We start from the raw sequence: 14,187 nt of genomic DNA, 5'->3' as shown, positions 1-14,187 counted from the left end.
CCTTGAGTCAGTTGAAAGCCTTCCTGACCTCAATCGGGGTTCATTGGAGTCATTTTTTCTGATATTTCACGGCTGGTATATCTTCCTTCAAAACACTTACGGCCACAAGGCTGAATAAAGAGAAAGAATGAGATGGCAGCAACGTAACAAATTCAACGGCATCTATTTTCATCTAAAGTGCTTTAATATTGTGCTACTGTGTTTCAGGATTGCAAATGGTAGGAATGCAAGGACGCTGACATGACGGCCTTTTTTCTGCATTTCTGAATATCTGTAGAGCATTTCAGGACAGGCTTTCCCTGAACTGTTTCTTAAGTTGCTTGGACACATATTGACTTCACAAGGCTGAGGGGAGGGGAGGTGAGGGAGTCTCTTTTTTTTTTTGCTTTGCACAAAGTGTGCTGGGAAAGACTGCATAAGACACAAACTTGGCAGTGTGACATATAAACAACTTATCTTTCTGATTTGAGCATAGTCACTCATTTGGAAAAAAAAACAGTATAGCATGCTGTTGAGTAATTCAACCTTGCTGGTTTGATTGATAAAAGTCTGAGAAAGTGCTACCCAGCTGCACAGAAACTGCACATTTTGGATTTTGATGGATGCAAAGGAAATGGTCAGAGAAAAACAGGTTAAACCTTTTCACCTCTTGGAGAGGCCCCCCCCAAAACAGACTGCTTTCACACTTGCAGAAATCTCCCGAAAACTCAAGATATTTCCAGGAGGAGCTGTATTCTTTCTGCAGCAAGTCTGAATGAGCTCATGTGGGAACACTGCAGGATATTCTCCGGAGAAAGCACCTTCAACCAATAAGAGGAGGAGTGTAGTTTTAACAATATCAGATTTCTTTCTTTCTGTTATTTTTACTTTTCATTTAGCAAATTATCACATTTATAATGTATGAATATGTTGAATGGTACCAGATGTGAAGATGCTTCTATTTATCAAATGTGGATAATGAAAAGTTTCATTTTAAAATAACATATCAGACCTTCACAATGGGATAAAACTGATTCTAATTGTAACCAGACATTATATTCTTGAAACAGGTCACTTTGCTGTATGGAGGCTGTAGGCTAAATACAGCTGAGGCATGGCCATTGTGTCCAAATGTGATACTCCATTGTCCTTCATATGCTGAGTAAAGATTAGATTAAGTAATTCCACCTGTTCGATGTCCTCCATCGTTCATTGCTTAAGCTCTCACAAATCCAGGAAAACAATTCATCTGAACTTTGTGCAGCCTGGTCGGAGCGCACAGGAGGAGGAAGAGGAAGTTCACACTCGTCCACTGACTGCCCTGACACACTCCCTTATTGTGCAATCAGGTATCAACAAATTAGTATCACATATGTACAACTATTGACCTCTGACCTCCTTTTCCATGCATGCTGGATTCGACCTGGGTAACCCAACCCGTCTCAAACAGACAGTCAGCCTCTGCGCTAAGTCTAAAACCCTCCTGCTCTTTCTCTCGGTGTGTCCTGAACAGCTGCAGCACCTGTTTACAGCCGTTGCCTCTTTGCAGGACAGCTTTCTTTAATCTTGGCCAATGTCAGATTTTTCCCCCCTTGACTTTGTTTGAACCACTAAACAGTCTATAAAAGCTTTGAACCCTCACATGGGAGTATTTTTTCAAAGCTGGAGTGGAAGCTTTTTAATTTTGGGTTGCATAAGATATCAGACTCTGAAGTGTTTACGAGAAGTTATGTACAGTCGAGAGTTGCTTGGGTTCAAACGCTCTGCCCTTACTTACAGTATTGCCAACATTTAGACGTGATTCCTGCACTTGCATTGGAACAAAAAACACATTTGCACTTCTGCCAGGCTGCCTCAGAGTTCATTAAACTTTACCAATCTGCACCTGTTAGTGTTAAGCTCTACATGATAGATGCTGCATCAGTCAAAGATTAAAACATTTTAAATGTCTCATTAGAATTTTACAATTTCATTTATAGCACTTTAAAGCTTCTATATAGAGTTTTTAAATGTTTAGGAGACAGACTGAAATAAGGGAAACACTCAGTCAGTGGGTCAGGAATATGATATATTCACAATCCTGCACAAAAACACATTCTTGACTCTTGCAATATATATAAAAAAACAGTTATAAAAACAAGTTCCTTTTTCATGGTAGTATTTAATTTTACTACCATGAAATTAAAATTTTATAATCCTGTTATATTCTATGGTAGTGGTTCTCAATTGGTCTAGCCTCAGGACCCAGTCCTTCATTAAAAATCACGACTCAAAGGGGGGTGAACTATTACTTATGACAAATAATCCAAATCGTACATGTTAATCCTGATAAATGCCACAAGCTTCCTGTTAAACACATTATCAACTTTGTTTGCTGAAACACTTTGATAAATCTAACCATTTTACTGAGACCATAAATAGATCACATGTTGGAATTCAGAATTGTCATTCACATTATTTGGACAACCATTTGAATAGCATTGTGTAAAACAGAACAAATATTCAGTCAGTCTGTGTTCAAGAATATTGACCTATTCCCATGGAAACTATGTGCTCATGACTGGGAGGGTTCAGCAACTTAAGAGTCCACAGGCATGGGAACCATGAGGGCCATGCAGCGTATGTGGGGCCAGATGGCAGCTGGGCTCATATTCAACAGCAAATGGCTCAATTCACTTCTGGTTAGCTTGTGTAATGTGTTGCATGGCGACTCACCCCATTCGAAAATTCAGCTCATTTAAGTTAAACCATAGTGGTGTCGTCTCTGTTGTCTGTTTACCAAAGAGCCACATTAGGATTAAATGTGTGTTTTATATAAAGCATACCACTGTAAGGTTATCTGGATGTAACCTCAGTGATATTGGTATGCCCCATTTAACTGACCTCACAGTCAATAGTGGTGGGAAGGGGCACTTGTAGGGTCTTGATTCCAGCAATGAAGATGCAAATTGCTACAAGGAGGAATATGAACCACAAAGAAGGACATTGTGATTCCAAAAGTGGTGGAGACTGAGGATGATAAAGAGGATGAAGAATAAGACAAGCGAACAGCAGCATTAAACTGTAGTGGCCTGACCTCCATGAAGCAATGTCTTTCAGATGCTGAGGGCCTTAAGCCAGCCTTGTCCTAAGGAGTGGATGTAGCATTAGATACATCAATATCTGCTTTTTCAAATTTAGTTATTGTGATAATGTGTCTCAATGTTGACCTAAAATACAGACAATGGGCCTTATTGGAGCTCTGAATCTCTTACAACTAGCTGACTCTCACTTTTTTCACCCAGTGCCTCCAACTTTAAGCTCACCATCTCCTCAGCTGCAGGCGTCAGGTCGTCCATCTTTCTCGGTGAACCCACCGAGGATTACACACGCCTGATTTAGATTCCATCTTTTTTTTTTTTCTCTCTCTCTCTCTCTCTCTGTTCCGCAGAATGCGCGTGCCGTAACCAGATACTTTTATCCCGAATAAGTGTCTCCCACTGAGACCATGGGGTTCCAGGCAACGAGTAATCCCCATACTGTTTACTGTCTGCTGATCTAGGTGTGTTCAAGGAGCATACCTCTGCTCCGATTGTCACCTATAGAGCACATGTGGTCAGCCGAGTGGTTTCTGGGAAAAGATTGTAAAAATATACCGTCCAACAAAGTGCCATAGGGAATTTAATTTCGAGACACACTTTGCACTACTTCTGTTTCTGTGAAGAGTCACACAAGGCTGAAAAGTGAATGATCACCCAAATGACTTGTGTTTATAAGGATCGCAGCCTGCATTTATGTTCAACACAGACTGGATGCTTGACAGTTCTTATTTTTAGGTAGTGCAGTCACCTGAACTCCTACCTGTATCATGACAGTCGGTTGAGTGTTAAGGAATGCATAGCTGGCTTCATGGTAACACGTATAGCCCAGTGATAAGCCTCTGTGACAGGCGGCCATTAAAATTGTCATTCTTTAGGCTTCATCTTTCAGTCTCCTGAACTGTTTGTCCGTGAAGACCTGGCCAAGGTACAAAAACAAGATAAACAGTCGAAAAGAGACTCAGATCAAAACTGACAGACGCGTAATCAACAACACAAAAACAATTCCTCAGAACAATGTTCAATGTTCTTTATGGAAAGGATAGCGAAAGTAAGTCTATGGCTTAACACTTAACAAATTAAACCATCCATAAGTGTCTTTAAAAAGACAACAAAATATGATATCGTGATGATTAATTAGCTAAATGTGATAACTATTGGGACTAATATATGGGGCTGTGGCTTCATTTTGGGAATCACTGTTATGGCTTAATGTCTGCCTAGCTAAATGTTTGAATATAAATTAAAGATTTATTTAACTTGTACACATCATAGTCTGTCTGCAAACCCTCCAAGTGTGAGAAAAGTCCATCCACTCTGTCATTGGCCTTTTGTGCCCTTTGTGACATCAAAAAGGGAAGTAACTCCTCCCCCTGCCATTTAATTCTGCAAAGAACAAAACATGCAGTGTGTGTGTGTGCAGCTCTGTAGCTCTGTGTCTGCCACATAGAGTTTGCAATCCTTCTAACTACTGGTGAAGTGGTTGAGCTTTCAGCCTTCGGCAACATGATGATGGTCGAGAAGTAAAGACTCATTAACTTAAATGTTGCTAAAGTCCCAGATGGAGTAAGCTGAGTCTTTGTAATATAGCAATGAATAAGGTCTTTTACCTGCTTTCTGTAAAGTGTCACAAGATAACATTTGTTATGAATTAATAATAATACAGATGAAGTCTAAGCTCCACTAATCCAAAGAGAACTTCTTAAAATCTTAAAGCTTTAAATATTAATGTTTGGAGAATAAACTTCAAACAGTGACACTGAAGAGTTACCTTACTATTATTGAAGAAATTAAAGACAAATAGGGAGCTGATGGCATCACGAAGGAAATACATTTCTGAGTTTCGTTCCGTTAATGATTGTTGTTGTTGCTTATCATTTCTTTGGCAATTTTCCAGACACCTCAATGTTTTCTATTCAGACTTCTTGGTAATCCAACAGATCAACAAGCACTTTAAAGAGCTGGCATGAAGGCGGGGTAGGAGGAGGAAGGCTAGCTGGCCTTGGACTATGTATAGCAAGAAGCTGTAACGAGTGAGACTTCTGGCTGGCAGTTATCCAAAAGCAGGCCTAACACCGGGCTGTAACAAACAAACATTTTGCACAGGAGGACATTCTTGTTTTCTCCCAGCGAGGAGGAAATGGCAGTGGACAGGAGCAAGGAAAGCTGGGTATATCACCATTGCTCAGGGACGCCCCAGCACCCCCTCGATACCATATAAGAGACTGTGAAACCTGAGAGCGGCTTCTAAAAGCCTCTTCCTCGAGCTGTGAACATTCAGATGCTCTCACTTCAATTTGTCTAGACATTAGCTGTAAGCCCCCGTTCCCTGAGTTTAGAGACCAGTAGTGAATGGAGGTGATGAATAACAAATCTGGGGTGAACTCTAACCATAACACAAAATGAATTAATTTATTCCTGCTGGGCTTAAGTGAGAGACGGGTGGGGGTAGAGCAGAGATTGCGACGTAGCTGTTTCAAAGCTCCACATCACATTTATATTAGCTCTTTAAGACTGCTGTTGTGTTTCTGTGCGTGTATGAGTAGCTGTGCTGTGCTCCCTACAACGCTGTAAGACAATGTGAATTTACTGACTGAATTTACTGACTTTTGGCTCAAAGAAAAGGGCTATTGAATCAGCCATGTCGTAACATTGGTCCCAGCTTCTGAATTAACATTGTGTTATTGCAGGCAGGAACACAAGAGAGAGCACTGCACAGTCAGTGCTCCACATACACACACAGTCAGACCTGCACACACACACACACACACACACACACAGAGTGTTGCACTCTCCAGCTAGCTCTGCTGAACCCACTGCACCTGTAGCGCCTCTGTTACTTCCTCTGAAGGTGGCCCAAAAGGGGGACCACTTTGTCCCCCTATTACGCATCTGCAACATTTTTATCGAAGCTGAAGCATCACGGGGTTGTTAATACCGCACCTTGGAACAGAAATCTGATTGGGGCTTGAGCGGGATGAAGAGAGCGTTTGTCCCTCCACATGACACTGGCATTCTGAATACTTAAAGTGAACATTACAGCAGACAGAATTTGTCCTTGATAAAGTAGCTTGTAGGCATACTTCTGAATCATCAGACAGACCTTTATTGAACTGGCTTTGTAATAATAAGTATGTCTGTGGTTACACGGATATTGGTAAGACTGTGAGGATGGACCGTTTAAGTTAAGATGTGGAAGTGGTGGGGCAACAAATTATAATGTGTTTTTGTTTGTAATTTGATTTATTAGTATTGGGGATGTTGAAATTCACCCATATGAACTAGCTAAGAAAATGGTTCGAATGATATTAATTTGCCATTTTTTTCCCACACGTCACAGTTTACAGACGTTGGCTGTTTCGAACAGTAGAATAATCACTGCCAACAGGATTGAAGTCCAGGACAGTATTTTTAAAACTCTTTGCTGGTGAGACAGCTGCTATATCGAGGTCTATAAAAACCCTTCTGCCGACGCGAATGACATAAAAAGATCCAAATGATAAAATCTGAAGAATATAGAGCAACACATTAGAATGTCAGCAGATTCAAACGGGTTGGCTCAAGTTAAGAAGCAAGGCCATGTCTTAAGTGTCTGGCCAAGTGACAAGAAACTAAAACCTGAGAATAGCAGCTTCACTATTCCCCCGGGCCGCCGTATCTGTGAAATACCCAAGTACATTTGCAAAGAGTTTATGAACCGGTCAGATCCAGCCTCGCCCATCCTTCAAGTCAGTCTGGGGACAGCTGGTGTCACTGAGACAATTGTTATAGCACCATTCACACGTCTGAATGTCATTTGTTGTTGAAACACTTGTTTACTCTATTTTTTTGTTTATGAAATGTAAAATATTCCCTCTGTCTTGTTTATAAAAGCAAAAGTTCAGAGCTGAAAATAGCTGTGTTTCAAACTACCACGTGATTTTTGTGTGGCATTTGAGAGGTTACATTTTAGTGTTCATGGCTTCGCCCCTCAGTTGGTCATGACCACACTCCCGTGCATATCCTCTTCGGTACATGAGGGAATGTTATTGGTGTATCTGGTTATAATGCAAAGGGCGAGCATCAAGTGTCACATGACCGACGTGCAGGTCAACGGGGAATATGAGAAGGAACGTATAGAGCAAAGGAGAAAAACACTTGGAACAAAAACACCCCAAGAAACAAGACTTCAAGTTCTGCGCTTTAAGGTGAAAAGACAAAAAAACACATTTGTTTTGGGGTTTTTTGTTATTTTGCAACGGTTCTTTCTAAATCAGCAGAGAAATAAGATGTACAGCTTTGTCCACAGGGGGCGCCAAACCACCTCACAGAAATATAAAAATAAGATTTATTGCACCATGAGCTATGACCTTAGCAGACAAATCAACATCACATGTCAAACTGAAATCATTTGCCATTACTGATGTTCCTGAAATACATTTACCTCATTGATAGCACCAACATAACATGATTCAAAGAACAGTGACACACTGACTGCTTGGAAATTAGGAAGGGACTCCAAGCACTCCAAGCCCCACACGCATTTTCTCCCCAAACAATTTCTAACTGCGGTATCATGACAAGACTTCAAACTGTTTATTTAGGAGGATGTGTGTCTCACGGCCGTTCCCAAAGGATACATTTTGGTTGTCAACATTTTTTATGCTCTAGGGGTGTGTGCGGTGTCATTGGGCTTGTGACTGCACAGAGGGTGGAGCTGCACAAGGGCCACTCATTTCTAAGCTGAAGTCACTGGAACCCAGGCCCTGAAAATAGCCCTACAGAGGGTATATAGGAGTCCTCTTACACTGAATCTGTCAGACAACGGTTCTGTGCAGCGGCAAAGACTCTGTGTTAAATGGTTATTGCAAATTCGGTTGGGAGAAGTTGACTGCAGGCGAGGAACAGAGGAACATACCAGCTCAAAAAAGCAGATTGGAACACTTCTACTGGAAAGTAAAAGGATAATAAGGAAGCAAGGGAAGGAAAAAAGGACAAAGAGCAAAGGATTTTGCTCTTTTGTTGGATTTGAGCAGACTCTTGGATTTCTCCCCTTCCTCCTCCTGGGCTGACAGCAAAGGAGGAGGCAGATCAGCAGGGATGAAGTACAACTATGTACCAGTGTCATCGTACACACGCAGTTCACAGTACACGCCGACATACCACACACCCTCTTTATACAGCTCTTCTCATTACACACCTACGCACTACGCACCCACATACTCCTCCATAACAAAGTACACCCCGACACAGTACAGCACCACACATTACACGCCGTCACTTTACACATCCACTTACAAGCCTACATCCACGTATGTCCCTTCATACAGCAAAGGATCCCGGTACAGCTCAACACAGCGCACACAAGCGCAGGAAAAACCTGCACCTGTGATACCTGTTGCACCTGCAAAGAGGACTGTGCACTTTCCCAATGACATCATCTTCCAGGATATCGTCAGACGTGGGGATATGGAGCAAATCGGTCGCTTCATGAGAGCAAGGAAAGTTCGTGTGGATACTATCTTCCACTCGGGTGAGCACAACTTTAAAAACTTCCAATCTGTTTGCATCGTATATCATATCGTAATTGGCAATTCAAAATAATGTCAGCCAATGAGGATCAAGGATCAGAACTGAGTCAGATTTACTGCATGGATGCTTCAGGGCGCTGATGTAGTTCTGTGTGCAGGTATGGCAGCACTGCATGAAGCGGTGCTAACAGGCAACTTGGAGGTGGTGAAGCTGCTGGTGAAATATGGCGCCGATGTTCACCAGAGAGACGAAGACGGCTGGACGCCTCTTCACATGGCCTGCAGTGATGGCTACCCTGAAATCGCTAGGTGAAAAATGATCTTTTGACCTTTCAGTTTGACTTTAGATGCAGTTTTTAGGCCTCTGGTTGTACACAAAATAAAACAATTTAATCATCAAAGCTTTTTTCTTAAATATCTTTTTATGTATTAGAGAGAAGCCTATGTTACACATTTTCTATAAAAAAGGAAGATATTCAAACAGCAACACTGAGGAGGTCAAGGTCACCTAGTGTCAATGACCTCATAAGATGACGGTACACGAGATATGATGAACAACAGGCGTTGAGAAGACATGACAAACTGGTAATTCACTCATCATAGTACATCAGAAGTACATCAGATACTGGCTTTAAAAGAGTGTAGAGAATAGAACATTAGTTCCCAACTTGGGTTGTGGGCTCCCCCTAGGGGGTGTCAAAGATCTCAGTGGGGGGGGGGGGGGGCAGTGTGAGGCTTTGCAATGAGGTTATCAAATTTGGATTTGCAACTAAAATGATGACATCACACTCACTGGATAGTTTATTCAAAGGTCTGGAGATCAAGCTGCGTGGAAAAACGATACATTATTCCTCACTCAAAAACACTTGGTCAGGTTCTATTTAAAACACGACTGGAGCGAAGAATGGGACAGAAATTACAATGTTGTTATATTATTATATACAGGGGTGACCCAGAGGGACAGACAGATCTTCACTAATACCTCATTGTTAAAACAGATCCTCTTAATGGCAGGCCTTTAAAGTTTGACGGTGCGCAAAAATATTTTTAAAAAGCCTCTGAGAAAGCTGCTGCAATGACAGATAATATAACATGTTTATTATATCTTAGAATGACAATGTTGTGTTTTATTTTCCTCTCAGTTACCTTCTGAAGATGGGAGCCAGCACAGAGGCCGAGAACGAAAACGGAGAGAAGCCCTCTGACCTCATCGACCCCGACTGCAAAGAGCTGCTCAAACTGTTTGAAGCTGGCTGTGTGTGAATCAGGCAACGAACTGATCTGAGACGAAACACCACAGAAGAAAGACATATGAGCAGACACTTGACAGTAAAAACGCTATAATATATAACTATATATTCTTTATTATAGCATTATACCATGTTTTTCTCTTTCAGGTGGTCATTTAAATTGGTTGTGTCTTGTGTTTTTGTGTATCTGTCACACTGTCAGTACATATGCTGCAAATATTGATCTGTGACTATCTCAATTTTCACTACCATACCATTTACACACTATTTTGTTTGATTTGAATCATTGTGACCTCCTGGGTTAAAGTATTTTACAGATAGGATTAGTGTTGAACGCTTACTTTTTAAGTAGCTGGTTGCACTTTACAGGCTGTGTGTAATGTACTTTTGAATCGTTTTACGACACAGAGTTATGGCCGAGATGTTTGTGCTTTATTAACAGAGTTATGGATCCTCACTGCTGGGCAGGTCGAGGATCCACAAAAAATAATAATGGATTCTTCATCCAAGGTCAAGAATGAAAAAACACCAAGTTTATGCTGTGCAAGCACCTCTACTGCCACTGCCTTTTCTCTACTGTATTGTTGTTGTTTTCTTCAGTAGAATGTCAGAAATGAAAGTCTTATCATTTTTCTTCAAGAATTATTTTTGTACGTTTTCATAAATAAAGATTTTTTTTTAAATAAATATGACTGCTGTTTTTTCTTTTAATAAAAAAATATGTATTATTAAAACTATGAAAATACAGACAGAACACAAGCATTTCATTATGATCTCTATTTTCAATTTATAAAAAAAATAGTTTGTGTTCTGTTTATGGTTTCTGTTAGCTCGGAATATTGAATTTATTGTCTACATTAGCTGTAGTGTAAAATCATGCAGAGGTTGTTTCTGCCTCTACAAGCTCTTTTAATTAGGACTTCTGTTTGTTTTGTTTTTTTACTGTTTTAGCACACAGAAATGAAACCAAACAATGAAATGAATGAAATGAAATCAAACAGATTCCTTTGTCTTTCCTTGTTTAATTAAAATACATTATTACAGATGAAATATAAAGGGGTAATTCTCATGTTGCACTGAGACAGGGTGTCTTTAAACACATTTAAAGTATCAAGCAGTTTAGAAGCTTTTGATGAAAAAAAAAGCTTATAATTATTAATAATAATAATGTATTGTTTTTTTTGTCAAGCCCGAGAGCGCTTTCACTTCCGTGTGTTCCCGGAAATGATTTGTTGGCATAGGCAACGTTTTAGCCAGATCTAACGGCGTACACATCGGAATAAAACGATCGAAAGGAAAGGCTGTAAACGGTGTGTTGGTTATCTAAATAGTGTACACTTTGCGAAACATCTTTTAAAAATATATAACTGCGATAAGTGTGTTTTTTTTCTAGTAAATCTTTGAAACCACATTAGCTTACTCAAGCTAACGTTACAAGACAATGTAAAACCATCAGCTAGCTAGCTGGTCGGCTAAAGTACGCTCAAATTATTTTATCAGCAAATCTATAGTTAAGATAACTCAGGACGGGACTGTAGGGTTACCTGAGTCTGAAAAGCAGAAACCCTTTTACAAACCAGTGAATACTCCTGTACGTGATAATAGGCTGGTTTGGGTCATGTAGCCTGCTGCTATCAGCTACTGGGAACAAACGTAAACAAAAACCTCCTTTACTAGCTAGCGTCAACACTTCTCTTGTTTTCTTCATCCATACCTCAGATTATCTGTATAGAAATGAGTTATAGCTGTCAACCACGAGTTATAACAGCTGTATGTTTCTTTTAGGAGGTCAGCACGTTGTTTCTGAGTTTCCTGAACTGTTCAGAGGTCTCTTTTAAATACCACATATATTCTCAAGTTATGTACATTTCTTTATATAAGTATGGGTCTATTTTTAATTGAACATGTTTAATTTGTAATTTCTTTACTCTTAGGAGTATCTATCTGTCTGTCTATCTATCTCACCTCTTGGGTAGTCTGCTGTGTCAATACTGTGCCTTCCAAAGTCAGCTCTGATTTTTCCCCCCCTGTGTTGTCTCATTTAGAAACAGATTTGAGAAGAAGTGGGGATGCTGTACTGTAGTTGACACTGTTGTTTGTTGTTAGTATTCAGCTGAGGACCTCTGAACCCTTGTTATCTTCCATTCCACTCACCATAGAGGGAGGAGCGAGTACAGACTGCAAACAGAATGACCAGGTCTGTAACAACTTCCTCGCTAAATCAAACATGCAATGAGTTGTATGGGTCGATGTGGATTCAAGTTGATTATTCAAATGTTATCAACTGTATTATTCTTGAATGGCACAGAGGCCTCTGGCTTAAGAAACATAAGCGTCCAATTATTTTTTTTTTTTACAGTTTTAAAGGCTCTGTGAAATTTAAAGAGATGCATTTCTATTGATGATGCTAACTTGGCTGTGTTCATCTATTTGAAGCTCATCTGCTCCCAGAATGGTAAATAGTTACAAGAGGACTTCAAGCCCCCGATCTCCGACTAACAGTGGGGAGCTTTTCACTCCAGCACACGAGGAGAATGTGCGCTTTATACATGACAGTAAGTGTGCCTTTTTCATGCATGTGCACAATCTGTTAAAATAAAGACAAAACAGTCTAAGCTACCTTAATGCCCTGAAAATAGTTTTGTCATGATTCTATTGGTCACTGAATTACAGTGCAGTGCTAAAGATGCAGGTGGGAAAAGAAAGGGAGGGACAAGTCAGAGCCAAAAAAAAAACATGCACGGCCTCACATGTAGAATTGAAAAATATATGTATTCTCTTCAAACCATTAAAGATATGAAGTGCTCTAAGAAAGGGATCAGATGTGGATCCCACTAAATACTTTTAAAACTCCACTCTGAAAAAAGTGAATAATGAGACTGACGGGGAGAGAATGTGTTAATGCTCTAATGGCCTTTAAAGAATCACTTTAACTATGACCTTTAGTTTGTAAAATTAATTTGCTAACAACCAAAAAACATTACTAGCTTTGAAGCGCTCCATTGAAAAAGTCCTGAGTTTGCAAAGATCGTAAACTTTGGAGGAAAGTGTAATGTTGTGAGTTACGGATTGACGACACACTGTGTTGGACTCATTGGAATCAAACGCGTTGTTTTGACAAGACTAAATTGACCTTGAGAAAATGTTTTGATAAAACTTCAATCTGGTCTTCAATCTGCTCCGTCATGTCTTTACTAACATGTCTACCAAGTAGGACAGCATTACATTAATGCCACCACATCGTTTTTGTCTCGTCTCTTTCACAGCCTGGCAGTGTGTGCTCAGAGACATCAGATCAACACAAAATATTGAACGCAACGACCGTGGACCACAAGAGTATGTGGAGAAGAACCCAAATCCAAACCTACATTGTAAGTTTTAGAATAACTTAAAAGTGAAGGGTTTTTTATTTTACATCAACCTAAAGGATTGAATCAATCAAGTAAAGGCTTAGTAAAGACTTCTCTCCATCTGCTCCTGCAGCTTTCACACCAGTGGACCTGAGTGACCTCAAGAAACGCAACACACAAGACTCCAAGAAGTCCTAGTCCCTTCACCACTGTCTGGTCACTTTTTTTTTCTCCATCCATTATCCTCGAGAACTTTTCCTCCATCAGCCAGAAAGTCAGCCCTGTCGGCCAGTCAAGCACAGAATGCCAATTTTGTTTCTTAACTCTGGACCATAGCAACCCCCTCCTCTTCTTTTACCCTCTACAGCTGACCTAGAAGAAAAGAAGTGGGACCCCAGGGAGCCGAGAAATGTCCCAGCCTTCTGGTTCATGTTTTTCAAGTTACAAAATTGTCATATTGTTTATGTGGACCAGATTGATGCGAACTTTCATCAAAATTTGCTGACACCTGATGCTGGGATACAACATGACACTTTCCACAGGACACAGAAGACTGCAGTCTTAAGTATAAGCCCCCCGTTTTCTTTCCTTCTGCTACTAATGTGACATTGGAGGAAAATACAAATGGCTGACTTCTGTCTTTTTTTTTTAAAGATTGTTTGACCAGTCAATGGTAGAAGTAATAGGATGGTTACATTGGATTCACACTTTATCTGCAAGTTTTGGCAGCCAAATTCAATGTAAAAGGCCAACCTTTTTATTATAAATTTTCTTCCCCTGAAATGGACTTTACTTTGTAGAGACCTCCCCGAGTATGCTGCCCTGGGTTAACCCTAACCCCCCTCCCCTTAGCCTTGAAACAAAATGTTGAATAAAAGACTTTTACAGTACTCCAGCTTGTCTTTATCCCACATACATATGGACTAAGGAAAGTGAAGGAACAAAACTAAGACCCACGTTACACTGTAGATTAAGTTATGAAGCAAATTTGCTATATCCTGTGTTTATTGATTTTTGGTCA

General features: G+C 40.2%; 3 protein-coding genes across 4 annotated transcripts in view; 2 read left to right on the top strand and 1 right to left on the bottom strand.

The window, feature by feature from the left end:
* arl6ip1 (ARL6 interacting reticulophagy regulator 1) overlaps positions 1-3,353 on the bottom strand; it is a 147,178-nt gene extending 143,825 nt beyond the window's left edge. Inside the window, exon 1 of the mRNA XM_079366122.1 lies at positions 3,344-3,353. The gene's annotated coding sequence lies outside the window, so the exon portion shown is untranslated. The remainder of the gene's footprint in view (positions 1-3,343) is intronic.
* Positions 3,354-7,868: 4,515 nt separating this feature from the next.
* Positions 7,869-10,499, top strand: ppp1r27a (protein phosphatase 1, regulatory subunit 27a). The gene is made up of 3 exons (XM_079366110.1): positions 7,869-8,568; positions 8,725-8,875; positions 9,709-10,499. The coding sequence occupies exons 1-3, from the start codon at positions 8,136-8,138 to the stop codon at positions 9,827-9,829; spliced, it is 705 nt and encodes a 234-aa protein (XP_079222236.1). The 5' UTR covers positions 7,869-8,135; the 3' UTR covers positions 9,830-10,499.
* Positions 10,500-11,014: 515 nt separating this feature from the next.
* mcrip1 (MAPK regulated corepressor interacting protein 1) lies at positions 11,015-14,056 on the top strand. 2 transcript variants are annotated; one of them, XM_079366131.1, is made up of 5 exons: positions 11,015-11,126; positions 11,923-12,013; positions 12,253-12,371; positions 13,083-13,187; positions 13,300-14,056. In XM_079366131.1, exons 2-5 carry the CDS (start codon positions 12,006-12,008, stop codon positions 13,362-13,364), a joined length of 297 nt encoding a protein of 98 aa, XP_079222257.1. In that variant the 5' UTR covers positions 11,015-11,126; positions 11,923-12,005; the 3' UTR covers positions 13,365-14,056. The 2 variants fall into 2 exon arrangements, with proteins under 2 accessions (XP_079222257.1, XP_079222258.1); XM_079366132.1 differs by having other exon boundaries at positions 11,019-11,126; positions 11,862-12,013.
* Positions 14,057-14,187: the final 131 nt, after the last annotated feature.

The sequence above is a fragment of the Symphodus melops genome, assembly GCF_947650265.1.
Source record: "Symphodus melops genome assembly, chromosome: 17".
NCBI classification, from domain to species: domain Eukaryota; kingdom Metazoa; phylum Chordata; class Actinopteri; order Labriformes; family Labridae; genus Symphodus; species Symphodus melops.
The sequence above is the reverse complement of the archived record's forward strand: the minus strand, read 5'-3'. Positions and strand labels throughout refer to the sequence as shown.